Source organism: Electrophorus electricus, chromosome 12, assembly GCF_041902795.1.
Source record: "Electrophorus electricus isolate QZ-2024a chromosome 12, ASM4190279v1, whole genome shotgun sequence".
NCBI lineage: Eukaryota > Metazoa > Chordata > Actinopteri > Gymnotiformes > Gymnotidae > Electrophorus > Electrophorus electricus.
The window spans coordinates 2,871,351-2,896,142 of record NC_137508.1 but is presented as its reverse complement, the minus strand read 5'-3'; the positions used below and the strand labels follow the sequence as shown (position 1 = coordinate 2,896,142).

General features: G+C 40.0%; 2 protein-coding genes across 3 annotated transcripts; one reads left to right on the top strand and one right to left on the bottom strand.

The window, feature by feature from the left end:
* Positions 1 to 777: 777 nt before the first annotated feature.
* On the bottom strand, positions 778 to 18,164 carry tspan15 (tetraspanin 15). 2 transcript variants are annotated; one of them, XR_014126676.1, is made up of 9 exons: positions 18,009 to 18,164; positions 12,892 to 13,077; positions 12,017 to 12,091; positions 11,061 to 11,156; positions 8,831 to 8,944; positions 7,363 to 7,413; positions 6,679 to 6,795; positions 1,999 to 2,213; positions 778 to 1,881 (listed from the first exon to the last, which is right to left on the bottom strand). XR_014126676.1 is itself a non-coding variant. In XM_027000417.3 (8 exons), the coding sequence occupies exons 1-8, from the start codon at positions 18,090 to 18,092 to the stop codon at positions 2,049 to 2,051; spliced, it is 888 nt and encodes a 295-aa protein (XP_026856218.2). In that variant the 5' UTR covers positions 18,093 to 18,164; the 3' UTR covers positions 778 to 2,048. The 2 variants fall into 2 exon arrangements, 1 of the variants encoding a protein (XP_026856218.2); XM_027000417.3 differs by having other exon boundaries at positions 778 to 2,213.
* Positions 18,165 to 19,100: 936 nt separating this feature from the next.
* On the top strand, positions 19,101 to 23,512 carry tacr2 (tachykinin receptor 2). The gene is made up of 5 exons (XM_027000525.3): positions 19,101 to 19,498; positions 21,058 to 21,252; positions 21,806 to 21,956; positions 22,372 to 22,568; positions 22,827 to 23,512. The coding sequence occupies exons 1-5, from the start codon at positions 19,101 to 19,103 to the stop codon at positions 23,026 to 23,028; spliced, it is 1,143 nt and encodes a 380-aa protein (XP_026856326.2). The 3' UTR covers positions 23,029 to 23,512.
* The last annotated feature ends 1,280 nt before the right edge of the window (positions 23,513 to 24,792 follow it).

The following is a 24,792-nucleotide window of genomic DNA, read 5'->3' as shown; positions in this document are numbered from 1 at the left end:
AAATCAATCACAGGTAAACTCAGTTTGTTCACCAGTGCATGCAGCCTTGATCCAGCATTATAACCACATGGTGCCTGTGTATTATCATTCCTTTAACCTGCTGTCACTGGAGCGCGCTTCAGAAATATGAAAATGACAAACAAATGACAAACCACTTTGGTTTGTCACTAGTGTCTATAAGCTGTGCGGATGGCAAACTTTGAGGAATTATTATTTTTATTGTTTCTTCCCTGAAGCCATTTTTTTGGGGGGGAAACATTAGTGGCTGTCCAGTGCTCAGGGGCCCCATGGCCTTATTCAGGCACAGGGACAGATGGCCCATCTGGCATGTCTAGATGGCCAGGAACATGACAAACTGTTGCAGACCGTCATATGGTTGCTCAGTGGACAGCAAGTTGTATGGTAGCCTTGGAGGACAGCCAGGTACAGCTGTGTGCACAGTAAAATCAACTGTGTTGCACACATTCTTAGAATAACATTCATATCACTTTACCTTGACCACAACTGTGCAGAAAATGACTCGCCCATCACTCTTGTCTGGAGTGTACCTATGTACAGCTGAAAGACAGGCCTCCGTGCAAGAAGAACCCAGACAGCAAACGGCGCTCTAGAATAAGCATTTATTCATTCTGAAGGGGCTTTTCATACTGGACATTATGCACCATGTAGGATCTTATCAAAAGCTACACACACACACACACACACACACACACACGATTAAATGGGAATACAACCCAAAAATATGGACGAAAAATGATAAGCCCCCCAAAAAGACAATACCATCAGTATATTATCATTTATTGCAACTCGTTACACACACACACACACACACACACACACACACACACACACACACACACACACACACACACACACACACACACACACACACACACACACGCACGCTCTGAAGGATAATTAACTGCACTTGTAAAAAACAATGTGAAAACCACAACATTGCTCCTGAATGGAAAAAAAAAAATAAAAGAATGACAAATTTCATATAAAAATCCTAATGTGAATCAAACTGTGCAAACGGGTCACCAAAGTACATGCCACAATCATTCATTTTTTCTAAATAATTTTTAAAACCCCATCCACTATTGCCCTTCAGGCAAAGTCATCACAATGCAAGGACTACAGTGTTTGCAGTGCTAGGCGTCCTGTCCTAGTGGCAGACATCATGGATGTTCAAATATTTGCTGCCAAGACATGTACAGCTTCATGAATGCTGAGTGTGAAAATACTGGATTGTTAGTATAAATTTAATGGTTATCGTCACACTGTGATATGTCACATACACTACATTTAGGATATAAACCTTGGCATTGAATGGATCCCTGTTCCATATTAAACTACATATGTCACCTAACCACTACATAGACTAACATCTTTAAATGTAGGTGTAGCTTGCTCAGTGCAGTGCATTTGGCAGGTAGTTCAGGCGGTCCTTTAGAAGCCAAGGGAGTGTCAATATAGGTTATGGCTAAGGGACACAAAGCTATTACTTCTGGCACAATAACGATGGGACATCACTGCATTTCCCAAGAGATTCCTCCGAAATGCAAAATGTAAAACTATTGTACATTTTGTATCATAAATGGCACCTGTACTGAAATTTGCATAAATGTTTACTGTTAGGTGGGACATTCATAACAGTTCCTATTTTGAAACGAATAAACTATTATGAAACCGTGACCAGTGACTATAAATGCATTAAAAAAAAAGCAAAACTCCACACATTATAATATTGGTTGATATAGATAATTCAGGAGTGTTTTCATGAAAGAGCTCTTTACCAACCTGCAGGGTTCAGGTGGTATCAAATTCATCGCTGTCACCATCTATTGTAAAGTGCTGTCAATCGTGGCCTGAAGAACCCTGAGCATTGTTGGACAGTACAATCAATAAAAAACTACAGAAGTATGTGTGAAGAACATTGAGACTGCGGAAATGACACAGCGTATCCTGTTTGACACAGTGACTGGGTTCGTTTACTGGAAGGTTCTTTAGTCCTATGCAGTTGCAGGGCCTCAAGCAGGGTGCACTCAGTCAAACAGAGGCATGCATTTGCAGCACTTTGCCATCTTGCTCTGGTTTTTGGGGTTGCGCTGCTCTCCACTGTTCAGAAGGCTGTCCTGGTAGTTCTCGTACTCCAGGATGGCGTCCTCTATACGAGTGATGTACAGCCAGGTCACAACTACCCCGAAAAACTGCAGAAGGAAGAGGATCGGTGAAACACAGCTTCTGGAGAGGATGCCCAGCAGTCATGTGATGTGGGACAACAGGATTCTATCAATTTACTAACATACCACATCTGTATTCTTATTCCCTTAAAAAGATCAAAAGAACAGAAGAAGAAGAGAAATGGGTTTTCTTTAGCGAGATGAAAGCTGGATGTTATCTTAGATGTCCAAGTGGTATGCTTACAAAACCCCTGAAGCAGAGCAATTTGAGATGACTGCACTTAAAAATATTATTACACAAGTCAATAAACACTGACGTGGTACCTATTTGATATTTCAAGCAACCTGCAATTGCTGGGTGTCCAACCCTGTTAATAGTGACCAAGAAGCACAAACCGCTGTGCTTCATCTTAGCAAGCTTCCTGAAACACAGACTAGTGGTTTATTTCAGACAGCAATCCCTCACAACAAAGTGCTTGTCAAATAAAAGGTTTCACCATAGGGAGATATTTACATTTACAGCATTTAGCTGATGTTTTATCCAAAGCGACTTACAATTATGACTGAATACAACTTGAGCAACTGAGGGTTAAGGGCCTTGCTCAGGGGCTCAACAGTGGCAACCTAGCAGTGGTGGGACTTAAACTGGCAACCTTCCAATTACTAGTCAAGTACCTTAACCACTGAGCTACCCCTACCCATTTACCCAACAAACCTGAACTCTGAAATCCTGCAAGATCTGTAAATATGCAAATTGCATTTGCACAAGGTGTTCAACAGTGTGGGCAGAGTAAGGACAGAACACCCATTTCTGCTATGACTTCTGAGGTGTCTGTATCTGCCATTTATGGCTTTTCATCTTCAGCATGGCAGCAACAGATAGGGTCTGCACACATCAGCTCCAACAGCAAGCAAACATATAGCAGATACAATGTATATAACATCCATCCACCCAGGCTGGTTCATGCTTTTTTTAAATGACGAAAATTGATTTTCACATAAAAATTCCTTAGAAATGAAACCTTCCCATCCATATTTGATCATGTAGTACAAAGTATAATTGTGAACAGAGTATACTTTTACTACACACTTTTCCCAACACATTTTGGGAGAAAAAATATGGATAGATTATTTGCACCATTTGTCAACATTATTAAATTATAAAAATAAAAACAACATAAAAAGGTACCATAAATGTCCTCCTAGAAACAGCATTATGCTGGAAAAACATCAAAAACTAAATCACTGGTTATTATTAAATTCAAGTTTATGTTCTGTGTTTAACTGCATCTGAGACCAGAAGGACTTACTTCACCTCAGCTACAGGACATGTTGGAGCTGTTCCACACACCACCCCTGTGCTCATCAGCAATCTATCTCCATGTACACAATGCACTGCGGACTGGCTGCCTACAGTCAGAGCATTGCTACACTAATGCAGACTCTCGTGCGTGTGCACTCATTCAGAGTGCACGGCATTCAAGAGTTTACCAATTTCAAATCCCATTAACGGAGACAGGAAACAGAGGGCAATGAGCACAGAGTCACCACGCTGCTCAGCAAGCAGACTGGTGAGTGTATGATAATACACATCTGTGGTAGGATTCAGCGGTGGGCTTTAGGAGTCCATCAGGTTTCTTTTAAAATCAGAGCTAGACCAATGCACAACAGACATCACACAACTGTATTTTGGAACAGGTCCAGGTCACAGAGAGATGCTTTCCCAAAATGCTAAAGTGATGGTAGCCGGTTCACAAATTGCACTCTTTTAAACACCAGCACTACCTCATTCAGATCAGTGCTCTCGCTAAACTAAGGTTTGCTTAATGAGCCCGTAATTTAAAACATGGACAACTGGCAGTGACAGCTGAACCAGTGCCTCATATTTTTAAACATTTCAACAATGAAGTCGCCTTTGATCTGCTACTCATAGCTGAGACCCACTGTAAGGTTTCGCTTTCATGCACTTGGGTGATCATTATGTACTCAAGTACCCAGCCTACGCTATTTGACATTTTAGCCGAATTATATGCTGTTTGCATACCCGATTTGTTGACCACACTACCCATTAATCAATGACAAGTTCCTGACCCCAGGCCATTGTCATCTCGACCTTATTTGGGTGGGGGACCATCTGCAACACAGCATTTATGCTGATATGGTAGCATAGTTGTGGGAGATGCACTGGTACAGGGTGGTCCAGTCAAGCTGTGTTGCAAAGGTTTTTAGACACACCAGTGACACTGCTACAGTCAAAATGGCCTGTCATCCAGAAATGTCCTGCCAAGGGCAACTGACCACTAACAGACAGGCTTTAGATCCTAATTGTACACCATCAAGGCTTTTCTAATGAAGTGACTAGCGAGTGTATATATCCGTTGAGATTAATTTTACTGCTGTTGCAACAATAGTGCTTATAAATATGCAATGTTTGTACAAAAAAAAATAAAATCACAAAGGGTCTGCCAAACAATCATTTCACAGCTCTTTCTATAGATGAATGAACTCTGTCTTTAAAAGGCCCTCTGGGTGTTGCTCAAAATGTCTTTTCACAGCATGTAAAACAAAAAAGACACTAGGTTCTGAAGAGTGGGGAATTTTTAAATTGTGTGTATTTTTCATCAGACAGACCTACTGTCTGCATTGCAGATAAAGTGACAGAGCAACAACACAGCGGCTACTGCCCGAACAGAGCAGGGCTACATTCTTCAGCCTTTTATTTAGGACTGAAAGCGTGCGCAGGTCGATTTATTCTAACAAACATGTTGAGCTGTCTGTTAAATGTGTATGAACAGCAGTCCATTATGCTATTTTTATTTTATTTTTTTCTGGATAGGACTGTGTATCAAAAAAAGCTGCTTACAATGCACACATATTTGCAATTAATCAAGGTCTAGAAGGGGTTCACCATTCCGACCAAGGAGGGATGCAACTGGCTAACCATGGCTGCTTCCCCAAATGCATCATAATTTTGTTTTATGCCTTACAATGATCTTTGCACAGTGAAGCTCTCGGGAGTTCCAGTTTACAAAACAACAGTGCTCCATTTTACAGAAGCCTCTGGTATGAGTCCCTCCCCCTCGGATTAAGTTCTAAAACATTCTAAAGAACAAAATCGTGATGTGAATCTCCACGGCTGAGTGCTCAGTGTGCTGGTGTAAAAAAATGGCTCAGTTCCTAGCTTATGACACAGCATCTACTGGGTGACACATGGTAGGAACAAAGATTCGCTTTCTAAAAAATAAAAACATAAAAATAATAATTCTAATGATACTGAAGTTTTGGTAAAAATGTTTGTTTTGCAGAATTTAGCAGGAGTCAGTCAACAGGTAAGAAGGTAAATCAAAATTAAGACGAAACAGGGGTGCATGTTTAAAGGGCTACCTTAGGAAGAACCAGCTGTTCTTATCTACAGCAGGGATCCTGCTTTCTCCTGCAGGGATCCTGCTTTCTCCTGCAGGGCACAACCCCATCTAACACAGCTGATTAATACAGAATCTAGCCGATTTAAGAACTATGAAGTCATTAATGAGCAAGACCAGGTGTGTTAGGTTTGGGTTGCCGTGAAACTCTGCATGAAGGCTGCACTCTACTAGGCTTGGTGATCCTAGGCTTACATAATCAGGAGACAGGTGTGCATGATTAAACTGGCTGCACTGACGCTCTCGCTACAGGCTACACAGACAGACAGAATCAATTTAGAAGCGACAGAGTTCCAGGCAGGAGTAGGAGAGATTTTGCTTTTGCCAGGTTAAGTGGCCTGAAAGATCTGCTGCATTTTGGAGATTAGGGAAAAATGAAACCCATGAAATTAGATGGGAGCAGGAAGATTTTCAGGGTTGTAAATTGTACCAAGTCAAGTATGTATATTGCCATTTGAGATTGCACACCCCCCCCCCCCCCAAAAAAAAACAAAAAAAAACAAAACAACAACAAAACCCCCATCAAACAGGATTTCAGGAAAAGTATAGTACACTGAGGTTTGGCACAGTATGTTGTTAAATTTGAGGCAGCTTGATCTGGAGGGCACGATGCTGAAATAATGCCACAATGTGCCCACTGCCCTGCAGCAGCAGCAGCAGAACAGCTGCAGGGAGACAAAGGAAAAGCAGGTAAAAGTATTTTGTGAGTGAGGGGAGTTCCAGGGGGGGCAACAGGCCTGCAGAAGCCTGTCACCAGCAGGTAAAGAAAGAGCCGGGGCTGCCATACAGGCCCTGTCCAGAATCACGCAAGAAGCTGGCTTTCATTCACACACTAACCGCTGCTTGAATATTCCTCTGACGCAAAGAGCAAGACTAGTTTTGGATACACCATGTGCATAAAAGGCACTTCAGATGGTGGTCATTTTATTTTAAAACTTCAAGTGCAAGGTGAATGTGCTGAGCGCTGATGCACCTCCTGATCAGATTTCATTTTTAATTACATTTCATAGTTATGTGATATTAATGTTTTTGCTTTAAATGTTTTATACTCAGCTTGATGTAACTCCTACCTGAGGAAGCAAGATGCTCAAAAGTAGCACAGCCATGATTTTGTAGTTATCCATGAGCCATATGAACACAGCATCTGTGCAACCACGCACATAGATGATGTCTGTGAGCTCAAGTCTCTAAAGGGAATTACAAAAGCACACAAACAGAAATTATATTCACTCTATTTCAAACAGAAATAATATTCACCGTATGTCAGACACTCATATGTGAGAAATCCCATCTGTGAATGACAAATTAAGAGATCACAAATTTTTTACAGTGTAAGGCAACTAAGAGCCAAAATCCAACATAAAATTCTGAAACTCTTCAGCAATTAGCCCTGACTATCTTGGTGGTCTGATATTTTTAGCATATGCACTAATCCAGGGGTTGCAACAGACACTTCTCCAGGCTGACTCACTTCAGACAGAACCTTCTTCAACATAACATCCCGCTCTTAACTAAGGGCCCTGGGCCCCGGCCAGTGCCAGCCTTTCCAAATAGCACAAGTTAATGAACTTTTGTGATCTCTAAACTTTTGGATTTTTTTTTTCTTCCAATTTCAAAGCCAGGCCTGTGTTTTATCAGCAGTATAGCAGCAAAAGCCCCAAACTGAAAACCTATTACAGGAGAATGAGCAGTTTTTATTAGAGCTAAAGAGAACATACTGTTTATCTACTGAGAAAAACATTGTACAAACTTGCCTCTTTATTAAGAACTTTGTACCCACACATTGTGTTGGCAACTCCACTGGGCTGAAAGACAATGGACATATCATTAGAACCAAAACCAACACTCAACCAGCAAACATTCCATGGCAGCATAATGCCCATTGCCAGTTTAGCATTCCCTGAAACTGTCAGGGAAATCCAGATACTGATGTGACGCTCCTGCCATGCATTTTGAATAACAAGCAGCGCAGGAGAAGTTGAGCTCAGCCTAACTGGGTTGGGAGGTCACATTTCATGGATCTTCATCCTACACACAGAAATCTGTGAGAAGTTGCATTTACAGTACACTTCAGATCCTGTTGGTACAGTCCTCTTTATGCAGAGTTTTAGATGCTCAATCTACTTCTGTAGCTAAATGAGATGAGGCAACTTCTGGAACCAACCGTGAAATGACTCCCACCACATCTGTGGTTTAAAGAGAAACTACAGAGTCTATTCACTTACTGAACATTTTTCATTAAGGTGGCACATTTTTTAAAATTCATTTAAAATCAAGAACATTAAACCTCCTGAGTGCGTTGCTCTGTCACAGTATGATTACTGTCACTCATTAAATAAATTAAATGTATTTACAAACTCTACTGGTGGCACACCTGCTGATGTTAGGTTGATGATATTATTTGATTAGACAAGGCATTTTTAAAAAATCAATACATTCAAGCAAGAGAAAGGCTGAATGCTTGTTGCAAGTGCTGGAATGTACTTTTCAGGAAAAAAAGAAGAAAAAAAAAAAAACCTACTTGAAATGGATCACTCAAGAGGCACTGCAACAATGACCTTTTAAATCAGGCTCTTACAAAAGGGCAGTAAAAGGCAGCGACACGAACCTTTAACATCTAAAGCAAACCTGGAAAGCAATGTGTATTCCCTGACAAAGACAAGCAGAGACGAAGCCAAAGGACTTCATCTCAGGAGGGGAAATGCATGTTGGCATGGTTCTATGGGCTGGTAATCAGAGCACACGTTTGCCTCCAGAAAGAGTGCAGCATAAACGGGAATAAGTAACAAACTTTGTCTACTATGTTTTTGGTCCATTTTAGAGCAAAGAACACTCCATACCATCATACCATCTTGTAGCATAGTGTGGCATGGCATTGTTTGGGCCTGAGGATGTATGACAAAGCAGGTAGCAGATTTAGATGTTTGGGATATCAGGCCTTACCTACGCTAAAAGCTGAAGCTGGAATTGGGAAGCTATGCACTCGATGCATAAAAACACTACAACAAATAAAACAAAGGAACAGAGGGCTTTGAAAACATATGGGTTGAATTAATTTGAATAATGCACACGTGGGGTAAAAGAACCCAAACAACACAAACTAAAGTAAATTGAAGCAGTGTGTAGGGATTTTAATATGGAGGGCAAGCTATCTTTGAGAATAAGTGGTATTCTTTAAGTGAAATCTTTGAAATTGTGATACTGATGGTGGAATAGACCAACATTGCGGGGACAGCAGGTATAAGGGACCCCACAAGCCAAGGGTCCCGGCGCCGTGCAGTTATGGTACATGTTCACCTCCCAGTCTTTGTACTCCAGGCCTCCACAACACTGGAACTAGGGTAAAAAAGCAAAGAAGACATTAGACATACAAATTTTCATCTTCTGTCAGGATGTGTCAGAACAAAACCTGTACTAATGTATAAGGGTGTGACTGGCTGGCTGGTATATATATAAAGTGAAATAGATAATCTGTGGTACTTTGTATTCAATTATTTAGCCAGCAGCTTTCCGGAGGGGGGGGGGGGGGGGGGGTTGTATGAAATGAATAAACATTAGGTCTCTCGCTTTCCTTTCACAGAGCATTGCAATTCATATGCTAGTCTCTCATCTCATCTGAATATTATCTGAGGTACTTAAGGCAATCAGCAGATCATGTCTAAGTAAATGGTACATAAACCTTCTGCTAAAGCTCACTCGCATAAAAATTTGTTCAAAATAAATAAATAACCTAACAAACGAAAATAAGTCATTTGGAAAACACCACTCTGAAAGTATTTAATTACTAAGAGCAACAGCTGTGTTCGGGTTTAGCTTATGACATGTCATTAAGTACAATAAAAAGACAGTGCGCTCATATTTTAGAATAAAATATTCTTCGTGTGACAGTTTAACAGAACAACCTGAAAGCTTATTGGTAAACCACTAACACCAAAGCTCGGTCAGAATACAACTGACCAGCCACTGCTGTGCACAGCTGGACACGTGTTAATTGCTGTGAGGGTAAAGACTGCACAGGGTTCAGAGCAGATTGCCATTAAGCTGCTTGGACTCTTTTTTGTTGCTGAAAACAAGAGCAGGTCTTCATGCCACAATTTGGCATGCTCCATAGAAGGCCGGCTAAGCCACTTCACCACTAAACATCCTTGATTGGAAAAGGAAAAAAGTAGGAAATGCAATGTTGGTTATGCATGACTGCAGTGCCCATAAGCAGCTAGTAATGCTAAAAGATGCATGGGGAGTTTAAATCTGGTTAAACAAGAAAAAGAACAAAAACCTTCATCTTTACTTAATGTAGAATAAAATAAAGTTCAGGAAAAAAAACCAAAATACTACTAACATAAAATTCCATGTTCACGGTCCAAAAATCTATTAGTACTCAAACTGCATTGTATGACTTAGAAAGCAAAGAAAGGTAGGACCTGAGTCACACCTGAAAGATGGCACGATTGCACACTTGTTTCCAGTCACAAACTGTAAGGGATTTAAATAAAAGACCTAAAACACACGCAGAGAGGGAACACAACACATATTTTAAACCTTTAAATGAAAGCAGGCTGTATTCGATGCTGATACCGTCTCGACGACAGTAACTTTCTGCTCAAGTTCAATCATTTAAAAAAAAAAAAAAAAAAGGGGGGGGGGGTGAAGTGATCCTTGTTGATCAGTGGGAGTTATCTGTTCTCTTGGTGACTGCCCCTTGTCTGTTACTACGCCCCCGTGTCTGTTACCACGCCCCTTGTCTGTTACCACGCCCCCTTTTCACACACCTGCACCTTGTTGCTCACATCATTATGGGAGTTGGTTGTCGTTCATTGTTCATGTAGGCATTAGTGTCACTGTTTGTGGTCAATGTTTATTCTTTGCGCTTGTGCTTGTTTATAGTTCATATATAGTTTGTTTTATGTGAGTGCCATAACTTTTATTGTTTCTCTGTGTTGCGTCGTGTGTATTAAATGTCTCTCGTCCTCGAGAGACATTTATGCATCCTGCTCCTTACCCTGCGGCACTCGAGCCATCACATGTACCATGAAATTACTGAATTACTCTGTGGGTTTTACTATCAAGAATTCAGTTTTGTAGCACATTAACTGTGGAAAGTTCTGAGACATCCAGCCAGATATATTTGACATAGCTGACTAATCCGTCCAGAGTCTCAGTTTTCACATTGAATGGAAATGTACAACTTTGTGTTTGGCATAGCTGATGAAATGAAAATCTGTCTCATGAGATCGATGCTGTCAGAGACCAACCTCTGACAGCACTGTCGGAGGCAGATTTATCAACACATTTATTAACCTCTGTCTGACAGATAGTTCAGGTGTTGTTCCCAATGAGTCTGCAATCTGATTATGACCATAAGTATTAAAGTTATGAAAGTTATGAAAAGCAACCAGACAATTAAAAGACAGAATCAGTCCAAGTGACATTTGGCCAAGTTAGAAGTTCTTACCTTTTTCTGAACAAAGTCCATGATGTTTTTGAAATCCAGATCATCATAGTAATTCACCATTCCTTTACGGACGTTTTTGTTAAGAAGATCTACAGTCTGCAAAATGAAACAAAACAGAGCTGAACCTCATCTTACACATGCTCTGCTGACACAATTGTATGGTCTCGCAAAACCCAATAAACAGCGTCATAAAGCAGAGAAATTTCATTTATTTGCTACTTTCAAAGTTTAGTTAAAGTCATTAAGTCAAAAACTGCAAAAAAAAAAAAAAAACTGCAAAAAAACCCCCAGACAATGTGTTGATATCACTGTAATTAGTTTCAGAAGACAAATCCGCTGTCACTGTTGATGGGCTGAGGGAGTTGTTTTTGCTGCTTGAAGCCCAGTGGGTGAGCTGTCAGTAAAGAGTAATTCACTCAGACACCAGAAACATCTCACTGAGAACTCATCAGTCAGTGAGTGTGCACTGTCAGCATTTACACATACACAGAGGTCGAGGAGATCAATAACACGGGATGGGGCATTCAAGATTCATCAGTATCTTAGTGCTGCACTCTGTGAGGATGCATTTGACATTTTTTACTTAGCCTCATCCTCTGAGCTAATGCCAAATTATTGTGGTATTTTGTTTTATCAAACTTTATAATAGAAACCATAAGAGGTTTTTTTTTCTAAAAAAATCTTTTTTTTATTTAACAAGACATCCATACCAATGTAAAAACATGCTCACTACATACTATTTTAAAAACATACCACTGACTAAGGGATCTTACTAAACACATTTCAGTTATCAGCTCAGCCTCCAAGCATTGTCTGCATGTGACTAGCTGTGAAGTGGTCTTGTCAGTCAACAAAACCTGCACTGGTGCACATGTAATGTAAACCTATAAATGATCTTGGTAAGGGACAGAGAGATCAGAAAGGCAGGCCTCAAAGATGAAGAGACTGAAGTGTACCTGGTTCCTGAACCCCAGAGCCAAAAGTCCACCCAGGAGCTCTAGGATTAGACAAACACCCAGCGTGTAGAGGAACTGCAATGCAAAACGTCAGACTGTGAGGACAAAATCCAGCGATTTACATTGTTTAAGTCACAACATCCTTCAAGGCCCCTCTGTGTGGGATGAGACATGGAGAAGTCGCATGCCCCTGGAAAGTGCGCTCAGACAAGACGGCACAAGAAACACAGAAGGACAGCATCTCCTGTCTTACAGTCACCACAGGGGCGGAAAGACAGTAAATGTCTAATGCGGCAATAACCAGAGATCAGTTAAAATGGATTTTAAACAAAGTGTAGACTTTGTCTCTAAAAGGAGACTGCCTGGTACACCATGATTACCAAGAGATATAATTATTCATCACTGGTAGTTGACTCATCTAAAGCATAATGATATTTAATTAATTACACTTTTAGTAATTATGCAAAAGTATTTTACTATTACTAATAATTACTAAGGTTGCTTTTTGTTTGTTTTTGTTCCTTCTTTATCATCATTGTTGATTTTCTTGTGCGTGCCTATTTTTTGCATGTCCTGTCTCTAAATGTACAGCTCCTCACAGTTGTACTTTAACACTAATGAAGTCTTACTTGTTCTCCAAAAGGGGGTGTGGTGGGAAAAAGTTGGATTACTCCCACCCAAAATGTAACTGTCCAGATAGAGCTGTGAAACAGCCCCGGCTGTGCGCTGATGTGATCAGTGTACCAGGACTCCCTTCAGGACTCCCTTCAGGACTCCCTTCAGGACTCCCTTCAGGACTCCCTTCAGGACTCCCTTCAGGACTGGTGCAGATGGGTGGAGCCCCAGGTGGGCTGGCAGGCAGAGTCCAAGCTTACCACTTTGAGAAGGACCAGGTTGTCCCGGAGCGAAGCCAACACCCCGACAAAGGAAACGAAGAACATCATCAACCCCAGGACGATGAGGAGGATAGCCGGGGCGAGGAAGATGCCCTCCAGGGTTTTGTAGTTCTGCCTCTCCACCTCTGCATAAATACCGATGGCCAAAATAAACCCACCTATAAGCTGAGACAAAACAAACCCATTGGCTCATTCATTATGAATTGCACTGCCGTATTATTAATATATTAATCTTCCATGAGAGTGAAAGGAGTCTTGCAGATTCAGTTACGTATGTGATGCGTTTCTTGACCTCCAAATGCAAAATCACCAGTAAAACACTTAACACAAGCAAACTTAACTTGGAACTTTAAGCACCACATGAAAGGAATCAGAACGACATCCTGTGGCCCCTCATAACTGTGCCATATTTCAAGCTTTGTGAAATTACAAATCTTAGGAACAGTACAAATCGTAGGAACAAAGATCTTCAACTGCCATATGCAATTTTGCCCTGATAAACAAATGTACATATGACTTCCAGCCATAACAGACTCTGCCAAACAGACTTAGCCAGATTGCTAAAGTATTCAAATCCATAGCTAAACAAAAGCTATTCTGTAAGGTACAGGTCTGTCTGCTTACCATAAAACTCAGTTATGACATAATTTACAAATAAAATATTGATCCAATAAAACTATCAAACATGCTTGCAGATAGCAGCAGGTCACTGACGCTATTCTGCATCATTAATTTACATAGTGTTTGAAATCAATATCGATGTATGCTTATCAGTGCAACCTGTAACTTTAAGTCTACATATGGCCTGTGTCAAAAAGCAAAATGTGAGCTCCAGGTAAGCACTGAGTGCTACTGACATTGCTAAATGGTGTAATCAAGCAATTAGCAACATAATGGCATGGCGATAATGGCAACAAATCCCCTCTCTAAATGACCGTGTGTGTGTGTGTGTGTGTGTGTGTGTGTGTGTGTGTGTGTGTATTTGGCCCTCAGTTCATCTGTTTACTCAAATCAGAGGGATGAGCTCTACCTTCACCAACCAAGCAGCAGTACATTATGATTCTTAATCCCTGCCTGACTCTTAATTACCATCGACTAAATAGTCATACAGGTATAAATAATATATAAAGCTAGATATAAATTATGCACACATTCAATCAGTATCCTTGTCTTGCAAGCATTTATCACTTCAGTGATCAATTAAATCTTTCCATTGTGCAATACAAAGGAGCCCAAAATAGATTATACCATACAAAAACTTATAATTGAATCGTGTTAAGTGGTCCAGTGTTGGTTTTCTGAAATACTGCAAGTAAGCCCACAAATGAGGTAGACATGTTTTGGAAAATTGATAGAGCCTACTTTGTAAATCTCCAAAAAGCCCATTTGAAAAGATGTCAGGAAAGTGTCAAACAGAGTTATGGCCTTGTTGGATGTCTGATGTTTAAAAACACACATCTGATATGATTTAGTGCTTATTTCTGTTACTTTTCAAATGGTAAATTAGATAAACAGTACTTGAAGGACTAGAATCTTTCCTTTCAGTAAGGACGGTGAGAAGACTACTACTCACCATGGAGTCCTCCTCTTTTAGCGCATGTGGATGTGTGTATATGAGGGAGTGAGAGAGTGAGTGAGAAAGTCAAAAAACATTAACACGTTGGGATTGGGGCACATCCTTTGGTACAGGATTGCTTCTAGGTGGTAACTGTTGAGATCACGTCCATTAATGTTTAATGAAAACTGAAGTAACAGAATATAAACATTAGTATAACCTGAAAGGCCTGTGTTTTAATACGACACACTGATAACCACTGGCCTCCCACAACCAGTTCCATTAACACTTGGCATAACAACCACTGCCCTTGAAAACACTTTCAATGCTTTTTAGGCATTCAGATAAGTGACTTCTTCAAAGCCACATTATACAAGATACAAAGAGCGGGCAGGGCTATTTGTCAGTGGCAACATTTCACCATCCTAAAAGAACGAGCATTTATCACCAGTCACAGTGAGATGTCTGCATATTACCTATATTAGTGGAACAGCAAGATGAAGCCACCCAGATCCAATAAATCAGGTCTGTTCTGAGATAAGCCCTTGTAGCTCCATGACGGTGTAAAGCAAAACAGTGCAATTCCAGAAATTAGCAACCTCGTGTTTTTCTGGGTGGCCCCAATATCGGCTATAATACTAGCTACAACCAATATAGCCAGAGTGTTTACCTTTCTGTAGCCATTACTGAATATAAACTAGAAAAATGCTAAAGACTTCTTAGTAGGCATTATTTTTCCAAAAATATTAACTCATTTAAACAAAACCTGGAAAAGAAACGCTTACTACCTGCCCACTGAATGATTGGCAGCTGCTGACGACACTCAGCTAAGGACCTTGTCATTCTTATTTTTCTACATATTGTTAAGAACTTTGTAATAATCCTTAACAAGTTTATCTATTCTTCATTGCTTTCTATTTTTATTGTTCTATCATTACAAGTTGTCATAATTCTACACCTTTTTGTACAAAGTCTGTTCTTTACAAAGATCAAGTGTAGTTCAAAAAAACCTGACATACCTCTACTCTTTCACAAAGTAACTTTTTTTATTTACAAGGAGAAAGATTGTTTCATGGTAGGTGGAGCATTTTAATGCTGAATTGGTGGATGTGAAAAAGCTTTGCCTAGCATTCAGATGTTGAGAACAGAAGTAAGCTGAAAAGTAAAAAAAAACAAAAACAAACCCCCCCCCCCCCCAAAAACCTCACTACTTCCTTAAGGCTTTTAAAATCCTAACACACACTGTCATCCTCTAAGATGACAAAATTCTATATTTTTTTCTTTTCCCAATACTGCATAAATGAAACAGATCCAAAGAGTCATTCTGTGAGAACAGGTATATGAGGCATATATATGTTGCATGTTTTGGAATAACAGCACTTTTGCAGTCATTCTTCATCTCAGCAACAGAAATGACTTGAATTTAGCAAGTGAAATGCACTGCTTGATTGGTAAACCATCCTGTCTCGACTGTAGCTTTTTACACTACGGGACTTCCCTACTGCTTGGGCTGCATGTTTAGGGTCGTTGTTTTGCTGCACAGTGAAGCACCGCCCAAGGAGTCGAAAGGCATTTCCTTTTATAGGAAATATTTTTTTTCCAAACCTTGCAAGTGTCTTAAGTTGCTGTAACTGTTTTGGTTACACAGAGTGCCATGCATAGCAAGCCATCATGTTGCTTTTAAACACGTTTTACAGATGAGGTGTTTTAAACTGTCTGAATTCTCCTTTCTAAAAATGTGAGCCCAAAGACAGACTAAAATAATGGGGTATAATCTTAATGTTATTACTGTGTTTGAAGGTTTAGCACCCACCTACTGTGTGCAAAGGACCAAATCAAGAAAGCTACTTTAAGTTACTTCACAGTTTTTTTGAGTTTGTTTAGTTTTACACACGACTATGTAAAGGTTTACCTCATGGTCTTCTTTCCGCATTTAAACTTGTTTCAACATACAGCAACGAATATATAATATTAATGCTTAACCTACATGACTTTGTTCTTAGAAAATGCACAATGCAAGTTCTGAGTAATCAGCTGGTGAGTGTTTGAACTGTCCACAGACAGTTTGAACTGTCTAAAAAAATGGTGCTTTTTCACATAACCCCTTGATAACCCCAAGCACAAGCGGCATAGCCTAATTCACATTCACAGACCACCATACACCTGCATTTGAAAAATAGTGCCAGTGCCAACCCTGGTCTAGCTCCAAATAAGTTCACTTACAGGTGGATTAGTAAATGTGTTTTACATATTATGTACATGTTAGTGGGGGTGTTTGTGTTATTCAAATGTCTCCCTTTGTGTACCAAAAAGGGCATATAATCAGAGATCCATGATTAGGGTTTAATACTGTGCATCCAACCATACTTACTTAACCTTGTATGCTAAAACCTTAAAGCATCATTTAGAGCAAAACATGCCTTTTTTGTTATTTAATTATGTAAGCTGTGTCGTCTTGTCTTACTTTAACACAAAATAACATAATTATGCAAGCAACACGTGCCTGGAGACATACCAGTTACACAGGTGCACTGAGAGTAAACCTGCAGAGCGTGAACTATGCACACTCTCGCCAGTTTCTGAAATGAAAGCTACTCGTTATCGTAAATGACCAAGTGATTTAAACAGAGATACAGCATCTCTGATACGTCTCTGTATAAAAGACTGGGCAAAGGAACATTTACATTCTCCAATCGTGCGGAATCCCCTTTTCAAACTTTCGATTGCCGTTCAGCGTGAACTAAATACAGCATTAAGATCTAAATATCTTTAAGATTATTTATTGCTCACACAGACTTTGCTGAGTTATTTTTGGGATAGGACCACAAAACAAGGCTTAAACGCCAACAGCCTGATCGATTTAACAATCGCACTTATAAAACCGCCTGCCGCACAAGAGCGTGTTAAAGTGGAGTAGCTACACCTCTACTCTGTAATTGATATTCAAGCATAAACGAATATTTGGATAAAAATCCACTTTAGCATTCTAGCACACCTTGGCATATTTCAGCGTTTAAGAGGCATTAAAACATTTCTTAAAGCTTGTGACGACTCAGCCAACTAATTTTCCTCTTTTCCTACAGGAAGCTTCAACGTCGCATTTTGGAGTCGCCTTTTATTTAATAAAACCGATGTGATTTTGTTTCTGCCACATTTTTAATTGTAATTGCACGTAAAGTGGACATAACAGGATTCTTAGCATACAGGTGTCGCTCTGGCTCTGTTCGAAAGAAGTTGAAAAACAGTCGCACGAAGGGTGTGGTCAACGACGCCATTGCAGGTAAACACAGACATTTCAATAAACAGTAAAATAAATAAATAAATAAATTTATTAATTTCACCAGAATATCTTTAAATCATCAGTGTTTGCCACATAGGACCATCCACTATTTGCACTTGTAAATAATTGTCTCGAGCCTATACGGCACAACACTATACAACACAACACGCTGTTTATGTAGCAGCCGCCACGTCCAAAAGAAGTTCCTCTAAAACGTTGGATTTGACTGGCGCATAACGTGATATAGACAATACAACTCACCCAGAAAACGGTAGCATATGCGATTAAAGTAAACTTGAGGAAGAAGTACGAGCACGTCGCGCAGTAGCGAACATCATCAGACATGTTTGATGCGTTTGTAAGTTGGTCCTCGCATAATTGTTCCGGGCCCTTCCGTGTTGCCGGTGCGCACCTGAAGCTCAGTGGAGGCGCTGCTACACCGCAGGCTGTCCACGTGGAGCGCAGCTGACTGATGGGCTGTTGTTCCAAAGGGCGAGCGATACCTGCCATCCTGTGCGTTTAAAACCATCGGCAGTTTTGTGAGATGTCTGACTATGTGTTTTTGTGTTCACTGGGCAATGCGATATGATGCATACGTGCTCATGATATATTAGATTTCAGAAATAAACCGACTAACATTTCAAGGAATGTCTTAAAGAATGATAGCTACGGGCACAATGGTAGAGGAAACGTGAACATATCTTAAAATCACAGTACCTTAGGCTGGAAGATCGAAAGTCCATAGGGAATACGCTGTAGTGACACATGTCACAGCTGACAATCCTCTGTAAAGTGCCAGGTTGTATTGTCGATTTTATGTGCTCATACTTAGCATATCACTGAATTCTTTCATAGCCTAAAGAGGCAGATTCTGCATATTTTTTTCCTCTCCATGTAATTACTTTTTACAATGGCTTTTCTGAAATGTCATGCGATCAAGTTGCATTTTTAAAAAATGCGCACGTGATAAGTGGTTATCCGCACTATCAGCGTTTGTATTTCACTAGACGTCCGCGCGTTGCACGCGGCACACCCCCGGTAATTGATGCATTCCTTTACTATCTCAAGACTCACCAGATGTTAAGCAATTACGCACCAGTACCTGTTGACAAGTCTGAGATATGAGACAAGACTCCCCGTCGCAATTAGCATTTTATTCACACTCTGTAGTTTGATACAGGTACTGTTTTAAAAAAAAAAAAAAAAAAAAAAAAAGAAGCACCCGGTCGGTTTGCATGTCGTCAGTTCCATTTGGATTCATAGAAGATACTCCACTGTATAACCACAAACAGCGAGCCGTTCCCCGCCACAGGCTCACATCGCGTTTGGATTCTGGGGTCAGTGGCGTCTAATATGGATACAACTTTGGACCCGCTATCATCCTCATATGTACTTTACGATGAAGATGATGGAAACGAAACCTCCATCAATCTTTTTGAACAACCGGACTGGCAAGTGGCGCTGTGGGCGATTGCGTACTCATTAATTGTTATTGTTTCCATCATTGGTAATGTCACAGTAATCTGGATCATCCTGGCGCACAAACGAATGAGGACAGTAACTAACTATTTTATTGTGAACCTCGCCTTCTCTGATGCATCAATGGCCACATTTAACACTGTCTTCAATTTTGTGTATGCTATACATAACGACTGGTACTTTGGTTTGGGATACTGTAAATTTCAAAACTTTTTCCCCATAACAGCCGTGTTTTCAAGCATATATTCCATGGCAGCTATTGCAATTGACAGGTAAGAATGCAGTTAGCTTTCTAAACCACGGCAGTATCACATTTAGGTTATTATGCAGTATAGGGTGTTCATGCGAATCCCTATGACTTCAGCATTCAGCGAAAAAAAAAAGAAATGTCGCGATACAACACCAAAACGCAACCATTCTGAGAAAGGACAAAGTGTTGTCTTCCTCCTTAGGCTATGAATGACAGTGTAATCTGTTATAACGGATTACTGCTTGACGAATGTGTGTTTCCATGACAACGAAACTTTATTACCTTATTCTCACTTTATTACATTATTCCTCTAAGATTTATTATTAAACAAGTGCACGACCCCGAGACGCTTACACTTGTCCTCGAGTTGTTCATGCACACGTTGGTTTGCGCAGTTGTCGCACTGTGACGAATTTGTGATTCAGTTCTTGTTAAACGCCTGATATGAGATGTTCAGAAATTGGCGTCCATGCATAAAAGGTATTTCAGTTCAGTGGGCTCAGCTGGGGCCAGGGTGCACTCTCTGTTCTGCACAGACTTACCATAGATATCGATTCTCTTTAATAGGGTTTTCTTTAAAAGTTTGTGTCTGTGTTTTTCTTCTCTCTCTCTCTCTCTCTCTCTCTCTCTCTCTCTCTCTCTCTCTCTCTCTCTCTCTGTGTGTCTGTCTGTCTGTCTGTCTATGTGTGTGTGTGTGTGTGTGTGTGTGTGAGAGAGAGAGAGAGAGAGAGAGAGAGAGAGAGAGAGAGGTATCCTGTGTGCATGGAAGAATTTTTTCTTTTGATTTCCTGTTCATTATGAAAATGAGCTTATTGGAAAATAAATCTTCTAGCTCTTCAATGCTATATAAAAAGTATTAGTTAATTTGGAGAAAATTATTTGGTGTATGAGAATCACAGTACATTGTTACATTGTCGCTATTGTGTATTTTGTGACTTTCCACATGAGACAACACAATTATTTGTGTTTTTTAAACATTGAACAATACCTGTAGGCAATGAAATTTAATCAAGACCAAAATGAGTTTCTATTTTGTGCTGGTTTAGAACAAAATGAGTATAATGGGAAAGTAATACAGCTTTTCAGGTGTTTTTGTTGAAGTGCAAAATATGCATTGTCAGTAATTTGAATCATGCATCAACTCCCCTTACACAAATGGAAATGAAGCTAGACATTAGCATTTATGCTGAGGACTTAAAAACTGTGAATTGTTAATACCTGGCACTTTTGCATAAAATGTTTATGTAAAGTTTAAATGGTTACCATGGATAAGTTGTGCTTTATGGAAGCTTTTTTCCCCTAGTCCAGACTGATGTCACAGCTATGTTTATTGGGCTGTGTCACATCAGGGTCATGTGACATAATTCCTATTCATCTAATGACATAAATGATTAGCTGACATTATTTGCACTGAGGTTATGAAAAATACTTTGAATCTTATGTAACCTTGAAATGAGAAGAAGTCATTTCAAGGAGTGCCATAGCTATTGTGTTATTTTGCGATATCCACCCTTTGAATGCCTTTGCCACAGCCTGATCCTTTTGTTGACGTATCAAGGTGTGCTTCACTTTCCACCCCAGATACATGGCCATTATCCACCCTTTGAAATCAAGGCTGTCCTCCACTACCACTAAAATAGTGATCAGTGTGATCTGGGCAGTGGCTTTCATCCTGGCCTTCCCTCAATGTTTCTACTCCAGCACCAACGTCTACTCCCACCGCACGGTCTGCATGGTGGAATGGCCCGATGACTACGGGGGAAAGCACCAGCTCTCGTAAGAAAAATAAAAAAATCTGATGAATGTGTTTTTTAATCCCCAAATGATTACAAAAGAAAACGGAATTATTTGTTTCCAAAAGGTTTAACGTGTTTTATTGGCTATATCAAGATAAACTTATGTCATTAGTTTATATGTTTAATCACATGTGATGGTCCTTTGACTGCATGTGTAATCTGCTATACATCACCTTAGATGTTATAAATGTGTCCGAGACTCGAAGGAGTATTTTTGGAGACAAAAAGACAAGTTCAGCCTAAATTCAGTAAATCTTCAGTTTAAAAAATTACTTAGCCTTGGTCAGGAACTAATCTTTGTCCTGAAAACTGCCTTTCTGACATGCTAATGGCATAAGCTGTGGGCTCTTGTTCAGGCTCTCTGTTCTTCCCATATATATATATAATGACTTTCTGAATAAGTGAGCCTGAACTAGAACGTTCCTGCTTTTTTGAGAAGTCAACCTCCTTCCTCAGTGGCAGTAATGACATGCCGGTACATATACCGTAATCTAAGTACATATGTATGATGAAGAAATATTTAAACTCTCCAGGTATCAGATAGCCGTCATTATCCTGATCTACATGCTCCCCCTGCTGGTGATGCTGGTGACATACAGTCTGGTGGGCCAGCGTTTATGGGGCAGCAAGATCCCTGGTGAAGCGTCAGACCACTACCAGAACCAGATCCAGGCAAAGCGCAAGGTCAGCTTGACCACCTTTGCTAATGGTACTATGTAGGCTGGGTTATGTTTATACTCACACATATACACAGTCACAAACATACCCATATTGTAAGATAATGCTAACATATGTGACTTTAATTTTCTCTTATGCTTTGAAATACCCATGGACAGTTCCAGGAAAATCCAGTCCAAATTATATACAAGTGATCTGATGATTACAATATGGTTAGGGTTAGTTTTTACCTTAGCATATACGGGCATTGGCTAGCCAGGTCAATGATCCCATTGAGCTCACACTAGTTTTTGAGGAACTTACAATGACTTTCACAGTAGCAACAGCCACTGAAGCTAAACATGCAAGGTCTGTGATGAATGGTGCTTGATTTGTAGTCCCATGTGTTTTATATGAGTGTATATTTGGATGTTTTTTAAAGGTGGTGAAGATGATGATAGTTGTGGTGATGACCTTTGCTGTATGCTGGCTGCCCTACCATATCTACTTCATACTGGGCAGCTTCAAGAATGATATATACAACCAGCAGTACATCCAGCAGGTCTACTTGGCCATCTTCTGGCTGGCTATGAGTTCCAACATGTACAACCCCATTATTTACTGCTGTCTGAACCAAAGGTAAAGACTTACTATTTCAAATGGAGGAAAATGAGGACTGTAAAGTGGTATGTTGTCACAGATTGAAAGGCTCCTGTCAAGATGTTACAACCTTTCTGTCAGTTTGCTAGATTTATTGGGCTCATGCATTACAGTTCAGTACATCGTTCATCTCATGAACAGAGGTTAGTCTTATCTGTGACAGGAAGCTACTGTTGACTACTGTCTGCTCAAATGCAGAGAAGAGACACTGTACAGACACTTGCTATATGTCCTCAGATTCCGATCAGGTTTCCGGAGAGCGTTCCGCTGGTGCCCACTCATCAAGGTGTCCGAGGAGGACTACATGGAGCTCCAGCACATGAGAACCTTCCGGACAACCCGCAGCTATCGCTCGGAGACCACCAGTGTGGTGGTGCGGAACCACTCTAACACACCAGGGGTTTCCACATTCGAGCAGATCAAATCAGCGAAGGCTTAAGAGAGTTTGGACAAAGATGAGGGGCTTCCACCAAATACCCCACAAAGAAGCTGGAATTCTCCTCTTGTTGATCTAAACAGAGCATTGAACACTGCAAGAGAGCCTACAAGTGTTGTGTGACCCCACACTACTGTCTGGTTGGTTAAGTTGTGCGTACAATATAGTTTTGTTAATTTTGTGAAATTATGTGCACTGTCCACGTGTGATACTATACTGAATCATGTGGTGTAAATACATCTTAAATGTTAAGTGGCAGCTTTTATTATAAAACTGAGTGAAGTAGAGGTGACATTTGATTTGCAGTAAATCAGACATCTCTGTGTTAGTTTTAGCTAGGCACTTGTTCCTCTGGTCAAGGATTGTTTCAGAGCAGGATGTGAAATTTACATTTAGGGATTTGATCTAATTACAAAAGTGTCTGGTTGTCTACTCAAAAAACTATCCTAGGCTAATGCAAATGGATTAAAGTCTAAAAATACCCCTAGCTGATATCCTTAAACATAATCATCGGTGAAGACACATTTACAGTAGTGGTAATTTGGTAGCACAAAGTAAAAGACAGAATAGTAGCCTAAGTTGCTCAGTGGTAATAAAGAGTATTTCTGAATGAGAAATACAGTACATGGACACATTTTTCATTAAGGCCAAAACTTCATGTAAATGTACACTGTAGATTGTGAATGTCTCATCAGTGATGCAATTTATGCTTTTTTGTTTCATTATCACTTTGAATTTGAAATGAAACAATGACTGGTGCAGTCAAAGTGCAGTCTGAAAGCTTTAATGTGAATAATGTGTAGGAATTACTGATGTTTATAACTGGTCTTCGTTTTTTTTATAGGACCAAAAGTAATCTGACATTTGTGAGCTTGGTTGCTTCTTTGCGAGCTCTGTGTTATTGTGTCTTTGTTGAGTTGATTCTAGATTTAGATTTAAGTGTTGTTGTCTCTCAACATGAGCACCATGGAGGTGTGAATACAAAGTTTCAGAAAAACAGGCCATCATAAGGCTGAACAGTCAGACCACATTAACTAGCAACATAGCCTAAACATTAGGCATGCTAAAAGCAACCGTTTGAAACATTGCAACGAAGCTTAAACATTTTCAACTATTTTGGTTCAGTCTTTTGATTTATTGTACAGTACATTGTAATAACTTTACTGTAGTTATTCTTTATACCTTGGTACGTTCTCAAAACAATAAAATATTGATTTTAAAAAGGCAAGAAACCAATGGTGATCTTCTTAGTAAAACAACCTGTTGGACCACTGTAATAGTTAATCAAAGAATGCTGTAAATTTAGACAGAAAAGAGAAAAAGAAGCCCACCAAGACTATGACATACAAAGCGTATGATAAAAGCCTGTAGAATTCTGAGACAAAGACTTATAGACAGATGCAATGAAGATGAACCTGTTGCAAAATGTGGAAAAAAGCAAACTGGAGAAAAAAAACAGGAAAGATATTTGTGAAATGTGGGACAGGCTCACTTAGTGGGCTGTAACTACTGACAAGAACAGCAGGAAGAGTTCTGAAGTGTAAAGAAGTATCCTAAACTACTCTACCTAATTCCACAAAACCCGCTGGACCAGGTTACACCCTGAAACAGGAAAATGCCTGGCTCATACTGCTAAAGCAACTGTGAAAAAAAACAAAAAACCCTGTCCAAGTCAATGGCTCAAACCAACTCCCATTATGCATGCATGGTTTTAACTTACTGAGGAAAAGACTGGAGACAACAGCCCCTGAACAGCAAGGACCTATA